The sequence below is a fragment of the Drosophila rhopaloa genome, unplaced genomic scaffold (genome assembly GCF_018152115.1).
Source record: "Drosophila rhopaloa isolate 14029-0021.01 unplaced genomic scaffold, ASM1815211v1 contig_3, whole genome shotgun sequence".
NCBI classification, from domain to species: Eukaryota; Metazoa; Arthropoda; class Insecta; order Diptera; family Drosophilidae; genus Drosophila; species Drosophila rhopaloa.
Window position 1 is genome coordinate 7598170 of NW_025335123.1, and position 15125 is coordinate 7613294.

The 15125-nt window shown below is 35.5% G+C and overlaps 1 protein-coding gene across 19 annotated transcripts in view; it reads left to right on the forward strand.

Moving 5' to 3' along the window:
• LOC108047635 (small conductance calcium-activated potassium channel protein) overlaps positions 1-15125 on the forward strand; it is a 67114-nt gene that overhangs the window by 37946 nt on the left and 14043 nt on the right. For 11 of the 19 annotated variants that reach the window (XR_001769445.1, XM_017127902.2, XM_017127898.2 and 8 more), the window contains 5 exons: positions 3054-3199; positions 5616-5835; positions 6306-6407; positions 10813-11129; positions 11636-11740. Coding sequence is in view for 18 of the 19 variants with exons in the window: in XM_017127902.2 (XP_016983391.1) it covers positions 3054-3199; positions 5616-5835; positions 6306-6407; positions 10813-11129; positions 11636-11740 (890 nt within the window). In the remaining variant the exon portion in view is untranslated. The remainder of the gene's footprint in view (positions 1-3053; positions 3200-5615; positions 5836-6305; positions 6408-10812; positions 11130-11635; positions 11741-15125) is intronic. The other 8 variants (XM_017127905.2, XM_017127904.2, XM_017127909.2 and 5 more) reach the window with 3 other exon arrangements.

Below are 15125 nucleotides of genomic sequence, written 5' to 3' on the forward strand. Positions count from 1 at the left end.
GCCGAAAAAGTGGGTGGTTGGGCGGCCAGCACGCAACAAACAAACGATAACAAACAATTGTGGCAACGACATTCGGATACTCAGTGTCTCCTTTTCCCCTTCCGTCGCCCCCTCGAAGTTCCTCCATTTGTCTTTCCCAGATTTTGGTTGGAAATGTTCCGTAAATGCTGATTGTAAAGGCAGGGCTGGGAATCGTGTTTTGAATCGTGTTTACTGGCCCGAATTAGAAGATGTCCTTGAAGAGGTTTAAGAAATTTCAAGTGTCACTGAGCTTGATGTTTAGATACACTTTCTTGGTGTCTGCTTTTAAAATCTTAAACTCGACAGCAGTGTGCATGTTTCTTTTAGGTTCATGGTCACACTGTCAAGATACATGGTCGTATGGCTAAAATACAATAGTGGGGTGATAAATTTTCTTTAGGTTCTCAATAAAAAGAAAACTTTAATAGTGCATTTGGAATTTATATTTTTATGACTAATAACTAATGGTATTTTTTATATTACCAAATGTTTACGTTAAAATTTTTTAATTCCATGCCCTAAAAAGAATGATATTTTATTGGTAACATTTTTTTAAGGTGCAAATTCTGATAATAAATTATTAAAAGCAGAATATAAAACAAAACGGAAATCCAAATAAAAAAAACCTAGACCCTTAAACAATTTATATCACTTTATTAGTAGCTCTTTATTTGAACATCTTCTACGGTTTGACTGCCACTCAATCGAACGAAAACAAAACGATGGCACTCCGATTTGTCGTTTCACTCCATTATGATAACACTACCGGGGTCAAAGAGCAGCACATCCACGCCCACGAATCTGTCAAATTATCCACATGATCGCCCCCTATGTTTCGCTGCAGACCGGAGCTCAGGAAATCCCAGTCAAGTCGGACAACTTTGGCTCATCTCCTTTCAGCTGGCTTAAACAGTGACACAAGTAACACAACTGCACGAGGAGCGGGAGCCACATTCAAGCAAATCTACTTAACATAAACCAATTCACACACACATACATGCAGGTTGGGGCAAACACACAAATACAGAGATACAAGCACTAACACACTTACACACAAAGACCTAAGAGAGAGAAAGCAGGCAGCTTTCATTACAGGGGAGTGGCTGGCTTTCACCGAGCAACTGACAAACTGCGAAAGCCAAAAACTGATTATGGCTTTACCCATTCAAAGCGACAGCATTCTGCACTTGCAAATAGACAAATGTGTGTATGAGTGCTCTAGTGGGAGAAAGAAAATATAAAGAGAAAGGTTTTTGAATGTTTTATACTTGAAAATGTAATATAAAAAGCCGCACTTTGCAAAAGTTTCTCTTCGGAACAATTTATACAATAATAATTATATAAAATGAGCTCAAATTGCCGTAAAAAGTGCAAGGAACGCGTAGTATGGCCACATTATATGTTTTAGTGTGACCTTGCAAGTAGTGCTTGAGATATAGAAAAGCATATCAGAGATATGAGCTTTTATATTAAATATTTACAGATTTTTTTTTAAATGTACATTGTTTCGAACATATTGTTTAAATACAAATTATTTGAAGTGATTATTATTATTCAAATACCTTCATCAATAAATACATGTTTTTTCAGTGCACCTTTAATACAGCTTTAATGAGAAATAACGAGAGCTGTGTGCAGCTAAGTTACATTTCGAGTAAAAATAGAGACATTTGCAGAATGTGAAATTAAAAATTATGCTATGTACTTAGCACTCAACTTGCTTGCTTTCCTTGGACACCCCTTTTTCCTCCAGTACGGTTTTCCTATTTTTTTGCGCCATTTCTCCCAAGATCCCGTAAGTGAAGTACAAGTTAAGCTCGAGCCTTGTCGCCCAGTCACGTAGTCTTTTTTCCCATAGAGAAGGTGCCTCCAAAAGATAAGGCGGGCAAAATGGGGGACTGAGCTGTTCTTTATAAACAAATATTTGGATTTAGCAACTGAGTGAGCAGTTAAAAGGCAAAAGGAAGCTTAAATTCAAGCTGAAAAAAAATAAGAGGAGCTAGGAAAGGAATGAATTTTATTTCCAAGCTGAATTTTAGGCAGTCCTATGGGACTCCGTCTCCCTTTTGCTCGCTGTGTGTGCTTGTGTGTGCCTAGTTTACGACTTTTACTACTTTCTTTCCACACTCTCTCTCTTTTCCACCCACACCGCTTATGCAAAACCGCACCCATATTGAAGGACAAGTAGGAAAGCAGATTACTTATCTTTTAGTTTTCATTTAAATATGAAGACCAAATGTACACACACGCCGCTTTTTCCTTTTCACTTTTCTCGACCATTAGGCCATATACTCGAACATATACAAAGGAAAAGCATGAAGAGGAGCTCCTTGGGTTTTTGCTCTCACGCAAAACTCTATCTTTTAGCCAGATAAAGATAGAGCAAAAAGCAAGTGGATTTCTTCTTATTTCCCGCCCGCCCTTTCAATTCCCGGTTTCATCTCGAATTTTTTCGTCTATTTTTGGTTAGACGAAAATAATTGGATTTACACCGAATCAAGAATTGAGATGAGAACCAAGGAAAAGAGATGGAGATGCGGCATGTGATGATGTCGTCATTCCGGAGGATAAAGAACGGTTGGCAGGAAGATGTGGGTTGTAAAGGGAACTCAAATTGGAGATATTCATAAGTGAAATTTGTTATTCAAATGGAGAGATAACGGAGGGCTTTTGAATTGCAAAGGTTTTTTTAATAAGAACCATAAAAAAAACTACAGAGGTTTTCAAAATTAAAACCATAAAACAGTGGCAAAGGTTCATAAAATAAAGCCTGTAAGGAAAGTTATTTTAAGGCGGTAAAGCATTATCTTCTTCCCTTAATAGCAAATAAAACTAAACAAGTTAAACAAGTTCCAGAAATAAAACTTAATTAAGTTGATGGTAAAGTATACGAATTCGATTTTACTTACATAGATTTTCACCCAATGCTAGTTGCTTAAGCACCCGAGCACAAACCAGAACCAAACACCATTTTCTTTATCCTTTAAACCAAATCATTCCTAATAATGCATTTGTAAATAAATAAATTCTAGCTCCGCAAACCGGCGTCGACACTCTCAATTCCTGGCTCGATGAAAACACCTTCCATTGCGAACCGGGAACAGATCTCATCTGGATGCAACGAAGAAGCGGCCGAGGCACTAGTGGGTATCCACTCAGACTACCCTAGGTATGAAATGTATGTATAGCCGATCCGCCAGTAGAGTATGTATCCACAAAAGCGTGCATTCATCAACCTCCCCCGCCCATTCGACAAACTCCTCCACCTAGAGTCAATTCCAAACTGATTAGTAGTTTCCACACCTTAAAAAAAATATCGATGTAAACAACCAAACTATTTGTGAAGGATGATCAGGTCAAAAATAGTAATCCAGCTTAATAGAATCGAATATTTTGAGAGGTATATTAATAGGAAACATAATTTAATTGGGTGATATTGAAAATTAGCAAAGTACTTATATAAATGTAAGTACCATTCTGAAATCTGATTTTAAAACTCTTTCTTTTATTACAATTTTTAAAAAACCACTTTAAAATGGCAACAACTAAAATTTGACTGCAGAAAATTAGGAAAATATGACAAATTTGTATAGGATACTATAAACTTGTAGAAATAAAATAATGCACACAGAAAAAAGAGGTAATTGGCCATATATATAGCTTGAGAAAGTGCCTCATAAAACAACATTTTCGCAATATTTTGTATATTATATAAGAAGATGTTTTGGCTCAGTGTACGACTTAGAGAATTTGCAGTGCCACTGAGGTCTGACATTTGAGTGTATGGGAAACGATAACCGTAACTGTGGTCAAATCATTGACTGATGGATAACCCGGGGACAGTAATTAGCTGTCAATGTCAGGACAAGGGACCCCTGGATGATGATTTTGCGAGGGCCAAAATTGAAATAGGGGAAAGGTCCGGGGTAGTAATATTCATTGGGGAGCGCTTGAGAGACCGCGCGATTCAATTTGAGCACTCTAAAGTGAATTCCGCTCACGAATGGATTCTCGGTTCTGAGGTCCACATAAATCTCTATGAATGTCGTGGATGGCAAGATATTTTCCTGCAATCACGTTGGCAATTTGGCACAGTTCAGCAGTTTATAAAGGGGGCAGGGGATTGGATATATATGGCTATGGTTGCGACTACCTTTGTGACTGTGACTATGAGACTATATGGGCATCGAAAACGAGGACAGCCAGCTGTGAGCGTCTGTGTATTTTCATTTGTCAGCAAATTTTTTATTGGCCATCTTTGGCTCATCCATGAACAGGGGACGCCTCCCTCAACCCCTCTACCCCCTTGTCGACGGTGTCTGTGTATCTATAAGATACAAATTGATATGACACATTTAGGAAAGCCGGAGCAAAGCGAAAACACACAAATCTGTCATTCAGGCTGTAAGATTTATTAAGGTGCCGACTAGAGTTCAGCGGAGCTGAGTTAGAAACGCTCGAGTTGAGTTCTGTTGAGTTGAGCTGGGTTGACTTTACCCCCGGTAACCCCCACGAGGAATCTGCGAATCTCGACAGCCCTCCAGCCACTTAAGCATTAGTCAGCGATCTGTGACAAGCACTCAGGGGGTTGAAAACCTGTGGAAATTGTGGGAAAATAGATTAGGCGCTTGGCAAATCCTGCTTGTTAAGTTTTCATTAAGCAGTAGCAGTTCGTATAATTTAAATTCAAAGAAAACAAACTGCAAGTTAATAGGATTATAAACATGGCTCACAATCAATCAGTAATTGAATGCAATCACAAAATAGGTCAGTAAAACCAAATCATCCGAATTAATGACAATTAGTTGATTTAGTTAATACTATGTATTTGCTTTGTTTTCATTTTTTTGTGTAAACCTATTACCAAAACTAACATTAGTTGTTAGTTCCTGCTTAATCAGCAATAAGTCTGAACGAAAATCCTCTTCTCTAGCAAACTATAAATAAACATAATCAGCTGGCAAATTGCATATCCTTTTGTGAAGATTTTATGTAAATTAGGTTCCACCAACCCAATTAGATAAAAACACACATTGGTTTTCTTCACTAGTAGAGTATAAATAAATAGCCACATCACAAGTAATAGGATTTCAATCCGTACGTAGAATCATTCATGGCAGGGAATTAAGAGGGCTTAGCGAGATATACTTAGATATTCATACAGCGAATAAACAGGCAATTAATAAAGGGGTAAGCATTTGAACGATAAAAAAACATATGAAAGGTTATAGAATCAAAGAAAATTAAATTGCAATTGCAAACATAACTGATTATTAAATAAGCGAACTATATTTGAAACTATATTTAATATTAATTCGTTAATGTAGCTAAACATCGATCCTGAACTATGTGTCAGGTCAGAAAAAAAAGATTCCAGTATAAATAATGATGTCCTTTAGCACGAATAGCCATCTAGAACGTCTGATACAATAATTATATACCCAACACATCCCTTAATTAAAGTAGTTAATAATCGATGTAGCCAACATGTAGCCCGACAAAATGGAGAGCCCCGTGGGAAGGGGAGTGTGGTAGTGAGTGTGGGCTTTGGCCACCCAGCGCCTCAATCTGATTGAACTCCAATAACCCCGCAGGTATATGGAAGAACGTGCTCTTACTGGCGGCAATACGTCCAGGAAGCCATCGACAAACTCGGCCAAACACAAACCCAATGTGGGCTATCGCCTGGGAAAGAGGAAAGCCCTCTTCGAGAAGCGCAAGCGCATCAGCGATTACGCCCTGGTCATGGGCATGTTCGGGATCATCGTGATGGTAATCGAAAACGAGCTGAGCAGTGCCGGTGTCTACACAAAGGTAAATAATATAAAAATATAAAATAATAAATAAATATACCTACTATAGTTGTGAAAAATATCCTTTCCCCCGAACACATTTCTTACGAAAGATGGTCAAAGATTTACCGATAAATACAAAAATTGTATCTATTTATTCTAGCTACTCTGTGTACTACATAATATTTACTATACACCATTTCAATATTTAGCATTTAAAAAAATTAAATTATGAACCCAATTAATCTCAATCTTTTATACTTATAAAATAATATTTGAATATTAACATGATTTTTAAAATCGTCTTTTAAATAATAATACTGAATGAAAGTAACTTATATACGAAACCGAAACGTATTTTCATATTGAGACTATTTAGTAAGAAATGTGTGATAAACATTTTATTTGTATGCCCTTAGATATTTATATCAGCCAATAAATCCTTAAAGATTACTAAAACTAATTCGAAAACGCATTTTTCCCACTTTTCAGGCATCGTTCTACTCAACAGCGTTAAAAACCTTAATATCTGTTTCGACTGTGATTCTTTTAGGACTTATAGTAGCTTACCATGCTTTGGAAGTGCAGGTGAGAGTGAGTGCAAATTGTATTCTTCTCTTCCAGATGTTATTGATGTTCTTGCTGATGGTCGTCATCGTTAACTGTTTAACGTTGCCGTCGTCACCCTCGCTCACTGTCACCATAATACCGATAGACCCCCAGAATTCCCAGATATTAACCTAAAAACCCCCTATATTGTCATGCCAAGCCCTCGAAATCCCGAACCCGTCATCATCGCCATCTCGGTTTGTTTGTATGTTTGTTAGTTAGTTAGTTTGTTTGTTTGCTGTTGAAAAACGTTTTCTTGTATCCGGTTATGATTTCGATTTACTTTCTATTTTCTTTTTTGTTCTAACTTTTATCGTGTTTCTCGCATATTTAGAGAGTGACCAAAAGTATTGGAAAAGCGGTAGAGAGTGCATGTGCGGTGAAAGTTAATTTGAGTGAGAGAAAGTGACACCCCGTTTCCGGTTCCGGTTCCGTTCCCCATTCGTTCATTCCACAGCCAACCTTCCTACGTTCCCATTTCTACCTCGCTCCATTCCAACATTTCTCTGGACATATTTCATACTGCCCCTACAAAAAAAGAGAGTTTCATTCCACCTCAAATATCCAAAACGAACTAAAAAGTTAAGAAAGCTGAAACACTGTACATAAAGCTAGCCATTCTCATTCACCCAACTCACCTTAACCACATTCACTTGACTATTCACCACAGTTGTTTTCTGATCCCCGATTCTCGCTTTTAAATTATAGAAAAAAAAAACAGTTAACCCGAAATTTTGACAATTGGCTTTCTTCTTTTACTAATATTTTCACGCAAAAATTTAATTAATTTTTCCTAATAATCTTTTCTTAACCTGATGTAAAATTTCTGCGTAAATTGTTAACCGACCCTTTTGCAAACCCCAAAAAATTACATTCCCTGTGGTGAAATTTCCTATATCGATAGCCCTATTTTGGCATTTTCATTTTATTCGTTTCATTTTCATTAAACGCAGATCCCCTGAACATGATATAGACCGGAACTTATTGACAATACTATATCCATTCCATACCAAAATCGTTTTCGTACTCGTTTACCTCCAATATGCGCTTCAAATACCAGTTGCATGTACAGCACTATAATTTGTTTAATTTGCTCAACATTTTGATATATATGAGCCATATATAAATATACTTATGTATATCTTTATATAATCTATACAATTTCCACTTCTACTTCCTATTCTTAAACTTATTGGTTTCGTCTTACTTTACTCGTTTCGTTTACCTTACAAACATAAAAATATAAAACCACAAGAAAACCAATCAATTTAGTCAAGACATTGTGTTAAAAATTATCGTTGGCATGAGTTAATATATAATATATATATATTTATTACCATAACGCAAAACCTCAACCGAATTAAAAATAAATTCGGTTAAGGAGAGTTTCGTTTGGCATTTAGAAATATGTAGAAAGCATGGGAGCATTTATTTGCCTAGTACGTAATTCTATTGATTCTATCTTTAAACATGAACAAAACATAATTATATACTACAACATGATTGATAACAATATTATCTATTAGCAACATACTCGAATAAAACCGAAGAGAAGTGGAAGAAACTCGAAAACCCTGAACTTTCGTTAGCTTCATCGAATGAAACTGAAATACTGATGTTTGTAGGGACCAAAGTCCTGTGTTCAGTGATCGAATTTGGATTGGTAATTGATGTCTCCATATCGAAAACTCGATATGGCTATCGATAGTCAGCATATCAGCCTCGTTATCGCAATAGCAATCGAAAAAACAATAGCAAAACTAAAAATAAAAATAAAACCCCGAAACCCCAATCTGTCACAACTACATTCAACCATTTCCATGTCCATGATTCAATCAAGCCAGGCCATTGATCAGTCGTCTTTCAGTCAATCAATCAACCAAACCAGTCGTCAATCAACCAGTCAATCAATCAAACCAGTCAGTCAGCTGATAAACTTTCTATATATATATATACAAATAAAACCCCCAAAAATCTCATAATTCGTATTCTCTTCACACAATTGTTCTCTCTATAATATAATTATAACTCCGACTAAATGTTTAACCCCCCCAAATTAATGTTGATGTTTAAAAGTAAAATTTTAATATGTAATTACCTTCCATTATGCTTTGCAGAATTCAGTAAGTAATACTTATTATAATATCTACCATACATACTTCAATATTTGTGAGTAAATCCAAATCAAAACCATGCATAGTGTTATGTACCATATACGGAAGCAACCAATACCAATACTAAAACCAACTCAAATCAAAACCAAAACAGAAACAAAAAACCAAATCAAACAAAACATGCCTAGAGTAGATAAACCATAGATCGTACTTAGATGGGGTATACGTATAAATACTATATGTATACCCAAAAATGCATATTGAAGCCAAAAAGCAGAAACCAAGCAAACTTCAAGTCGATGTTTAGTTGAAACTGCGCGTACCTGTACTCATAAATCGTGTCTAGTGTATATACTATCCTTATTTTTATATTTTTTTTTTATGAAAACTAAAAACTGAATACCCTAAACTGCAGTTACCGATACAGATTATACCGTCAGACGCTGTCCAAGATCAAAGGCAACCGCTTGGCTGATATATATATTTTGACAAATGTGCTTAGCTGTGCACCCGAACCACCTAACCGCAATCTCACCTTGTCTTGCAATACAGTACTGCGTACAGTAAACACTGGCCATGTGCGAACCGATTGTGGAAATGTTTAATCTTAAGGTGGTGCTTTTAAATAGTTGGAATGAGACTACAAATACTTGTAGATAAATTCTGAAAATTCGTTAAATTGTCCAGACATTTGGAAACTCAATAATATTACAAAAGATATTCCCTCAAATTACTTACTGAACAATTAACAAAAAGCTCTAAAAATTAAACTTAGTTTTGAAAATTCTTAAAGAAACTTCAGGATAGACTTTAACTGCAATCAAATTATAGTATACATAAATACATTTATATTCGAATTGCTTTTAAAGTTAGTTTTTGAGAATGGTTTTTCTTTGGTCTTGGAACGAATGTAAATATTTATAAAAAAGCTTACAAGCCACTTTGCTTTTGTAAAGATTTTCAATCCGTAAGCTTAACAAGTATTAAACTTTAAAAATATCCAGTAAATCATTAAGGAAACGTTTTCCAATCGGCTTGCAAACATATAACATAGATGTACATGTGCACAACATACATACAAGCATACTCGCATACATATGAGCATTCCCATTGCTAAGTCGATACTGAATATATATATTAATCGATATATGTACTATCGAACATCAACCTCATCTATCACCAAAATTAGAAGCAAAAATATTGGAGTTTGCCAACCCAAAAAGAGAACACAGGACTTTGTGAATGTGAGATAGGAAAGACCTTGCACACAGACCATGTCGTAAATCGATAATCAATTAATCAGTCGGCTTAACTTGCGAATGGCTCATATGCAACTAAAAACTAAAGACACATCAGAAGACCATGCCTCTCCAACTAAAAGAAAAATAACGAAAAGTGCACATATCTTAGATTGCTGTGCGAATTGCCTTTGCATTGAAGATCGGGAAATAGCGATAGCTTTCGATTGCGCTACCAAACATATCGGTTTATCGACTATTTCGATATTTCCCATCTCTACTCTGCCTAGATGTTGTAATATTGATATATGTTTGTGTATACGGCCTAATTGCACTGCGAACTCTTGATTAATGCAGTTTAGGACTTGGGGGCTTCCGATTATTTCCGATTAAGTTCAGTGGGGGTGATTTTGAACTTTAGAACAATTGATTTGATAAGGAGTAAGGAAAAAGGATAACGGTAAAATAGCAACAAAGAAAACAAGAACGAAATCGAGTGAAACGTGCTAATTACACAAGAACACGCACGCTGCTTTCTAGTAAGTACTTGCACTCACACATGCACCAAAGCACACACACACACGCACAACACACACCTTTAACTAAACCAGAAAAAAAACAAAAAAAGAAAATAACATAAGACATGAAATGAATTTCAGAGGAGATTCCATAGCTTACGATACTTGAACTTGACTCAGAATGTGCTTCCACCACTGAAACAAAAACCATTAACACACACACGTAGGCACACACACTTGAACACCCGCACTCACCCACACATACACCTCATTGACGTTGTACTTGTCAAATAATTCATGCTCGTATATTTGAGTGTAATTCATTTTTGTTTAGTCGCAAAAAACCAAAACCCAATCAATAAATTTCCAATTATAATTAATAAATGATATACTTGTTCTCCTTTTTTTTCTTCCCCTCTCGTTTTCTTTTCTTTTTTGGCACACACCAACGAACTAAATAATCGTATAACCCCATGTAATCCATTTGCGACTATAATTCCAATCGAAATCGAAAACACAGTTATTCATGATAGATAACTGCGCCGACGATTGGAGGATCGCAATGACATGGCAACGAATTAGTCAAATAGGGTTAGAACTTTTTATATGCGCTATACATCCAATTCCTGGCGAATACTATTTCCAGTGGACGACGAAATTGGCCAATAAGAATAAAACAATTGGCACCGAAATGGTGCCGTATGACGTAGCTTTATCATTACCTATGTTCCTTCGATTATATTTAATCTGCCGCGTAATGCTGCTGCATTCAAAGCTATTCACAGACGCATCATCACGGAGCATTGGCGCTCTCAATAGGATTAATTTTAACACAAGGTGAGTTTACTCATTAAAAAAGACATCAAATTTTAATTCCTACACAGTCATTTCGTCAGTATTTGATGAGATATTAAAACAAGTTTTATATTAGGTTTAAAGATAGTTCAAGAACTTAGGATGCCATCACAATAAAAAAACCAAATAATCTGCATTAAAAATAGAAAAAACTTTAAAAAAGAAAACAATTTCGCAAACATAGCATTTATTTGAAATTGTTTTTTGTTGTTAAATATAGCAACATTGAAAAACATTAACCAAATTATTTCCCCTTTCAAAAAATTAATAAAAGCTTCACAAATTGCAACATCAACTTTATATATTTGTATTGAAAACTTGTAGGAATTTTGATTTTACTGTAATTTGTTTAAGTTCAAAATAATAATGTCTATAAATAAGGTATTTATATACATACATACATATGTTTAAGACAGCCAATATTACCCCAGATTAGTAGGATTCCTTGCGTTGCCAACTAATTACCATTATTTGTCAATCTTTTTTAGATTCGTTTTAAAAACTCTAATGACAATATGCCCGGGAACGGTTCTATTGGTCTTCATGGTCTCGCTGTGGATCATCGCATCCTGGACGCTGCGTCAGTGCGAAAGGTAATGGCCATATTATATTATCCATTTTATGATATGATATTTCTACTTGTTGAGATTTTTAGTTTCTTTATTATTTTTGTTTGATTTTTGATTGTACTTATGCTTTCGTTTTTTTTTGTTTGGTCTCAATGGTTGATTGGTTTCCTTAGTTTTTCGGTTCTTAGTTTTCCTTATTCTGAACTCCGTTTTGCGTTACCCGTATTTTTGTTACGTTTAACTCTGAACGCCATTTCCGTTTACCGTACTGATTCAATGTGTTTGCCACTAATACTTTGACATAACTATTAAACGTATGTATTTAATATCAATGTATGTATGTACATAAATGTATGTGCCAAGCATTACGTAATGTCTTCTCCAAGAAACTAAAAAAAAAACTTTAAACTCAAAAACTCGAAATTTAAAACATCTCCGTCACAAGTTGTATTTGCTTTTTTTTTGTACTCTCCTGTATAAAATATATTTTAAAGTCGTTGAAAACATTTTAAAGTCCGGAAAAAAGGGGCAAGGGGGGACTTGAGCACAGCCACAGCTTACAATATACACGATAAAAAAAGCGAATGCGCATTGTTGCTTATTCATACATGCTAAAGAATTTACATGTAGCTTGCATTTTATCCACACACACACACCAACAAAAACGAAATCCCCGACGAAATACCGAAACTGTAAAGAGTTCGAATGCGAATCTGTAACAATCGAAATGCAATTGTCACTGTCACGTAGCGAACGATTGGATAATGGATAATGCTTGCATGTGTTTCAATTTATTTACATTTGGCATTCGGATTCGCTTGTTTTTTACCACCTCTCCCACCATCGCCCCTCCATCCAAAGAACCCTGATTGCTGATTGCTTTTTTACATTTATCTTGCCTGTACTTTTCCCCTTTTTTGACAACTGACAACTTATCGATATATTCGATGAAAGTTGATTGAAGTCCAGCACTTCTCGAGGGAAAGGGGCAACAACAACAAAGCAAACGAAACACACACCCAAATAGTTAAAAAATAAAAAGACAAATAAGTAGAGTTGGAGAATGCTGTAAGAATTACACAGAGAAACAAGATGATGCACCTGAAAAAGTTTGCTCTTGATTATAGGCGCAGTGTAACCTTGCACCTTGTGCTCTTTTTTCGGTGTGCATGGTCACACTGTGTGCTTTGTATGCATCTAAAGCTAATTAAAAGCAATAGCGAATACTGTGAACGGTACATAAGAGTCCATCTTTTTTCTTTGTATCGCGTTTAAACCGTATATACATGCATTATTAGCGTTTAAACCGTATATACATGCATTATTATCCCTAGCCCGTATTATCCCATTTTGTATACTTTTATTAATCTTTGAATCTTTGTGTTTGAACGTTGTATGCTAGATCTGTCTCTCTTTCTCTCATCTTACTCTTCTTCAGCAAACTCTGGTTGCTTTTTTTAATAACCCCTATATAATGACACTCTTTATAAGCTCCTTGAATTGGCGCACCATATGTTCCTGTCGCTTTTTCTCTCGATTAATTTCTTTCCATTGGCCTTTGGTATCCTGTTTCTGTCCCTTTCACATTTTCTCTACTCTCACTCTCACATTGATCTACTTCAGTTGTTCTTGCGATTCTTACATTTTTAATTTGATTTTGTTGTGGATTTACGACGTTCCTTAAGTTTTAAGTTCTTGTTGTTGTTGTTGCTGTTTAGTTTTGGGAAACGAAACAAAACAAAAAAAAACATTTTACATTGCATATTTATCAAATCAATTAAGCTTTAAATTGTGGATTGGACTGCGCCTGCATTGCTGTAGATCATATCAAAAACATCCATATATATATATGTAACCAAAAATAAACATGAAAGAAATGTGTTGATTGCAAACCAAAAAAAAGCAGAAAAATCAATCAAATACCGACCCAAATCATATGAGGATCCTAAGTCTCTCGAACCAACCGATAAATCCAACAGCTGTGTTTCTGTCTAGTGACGAAAGCATACACACCACTCCATAAGTTGTTGTTGTTGTTGCTGCTGTTGTTGTTGTCGTCCTTGTTGTTGCGATGTACCTGTAACCAATATAATCCTCACATGTCTGTGCAGTTGGATCTATATGTTTAAATATATATATATATATATGTATATAGTATTTGCATTGGCTGCACAGGCATGTCGACCAAATCGGACAATCTCAGCCAAAAGACAGAAAAGAATACGAGAGACAGAAGTACTTACACCTTCCTCCTACCTCTTCTTCTTCTTCTCCATCATCTACTACCATATAATGCCATATAAATATTCTCGACTTTCATTTTATTTTCGCCCCAGATGAGTGACATATATTGATTTGCGTGTCACATCCATCCTCCACTCGATTTGTTTCTGATTTTACTTTCCCACGTTTTCATTACTTTGTATTATTTTTGGCACATGGCGATAGACTGGACTGTTTAACAAACAAATGAAAAAGCCCAGTGGGAAATAAATGAAAAATAAATACATCGAGTATATCCTTTAATTTTAAAAACATACACCCAAAACACACTGCCCACGTCTATGTATTATGGTAACGATGTTGAATTTTGTTTCAAATTTCAGTCTATATTCGTATCTCAATGTTTTTTTCTGTAGAAATTGGTAGAATTAGTTCTGAATTTTCCTAAATTTTTATTTTCCGATTTGTCTGTTTTTTGGTCGGGTTCTCCCGTGGTCTCGACTTTATTTTCTGTTTTAAATCGTTTAACTATCTGTGTCTGTACGTGTGTCTGTATGTGTATGTGCGTATTGTTGGAGATCCCTGGAAAATGTATCTTAACCAACCATGCATGCGCTGCTCAGCTCGGATCAAAGCTCTGTGAGTTAGATTATAGGCCAGGGGATTGAAGGAGAAAGTGTGAAAAAACCAGGAGGAAACACGAGATTTGTGCGGTATTATAAGGGTGCTTACAAACACTAAACACACAAACACATGCATACACAAAGAAAACAAATTGAAATTTTTGATCTCAGAAAAAATATTAATTATTCAAGACACAGTTTAACGTAGTTTGACTTTGTAAGTTTACAAAATGAGAAAAATTAGAGAAAAAACGGGTAAATGTATAATGTTAACTCACAGACTGCTTTAATTTTAGTTAGAAGCATGGTCACACCGCGTTTTTCTATTAGTTTTCAGTTGTAGGAGCAGAGTGACCTTGCTACTTAAACTTTATATATCAGTAAGCATCTGAAGCATATTTTAAACATGTTTGTGGGTTTCATTTGATGGAGTAATAAAAACACATTTACGGAAATGAATGCACCTTTTCAAAAAAAAAATAACTAAGTAGCACAGAATTCAAAGCAATTCAAGCATGAATTTGTTTTTCCAGTGTACGGACTCTTGGCATTCATTATGATTT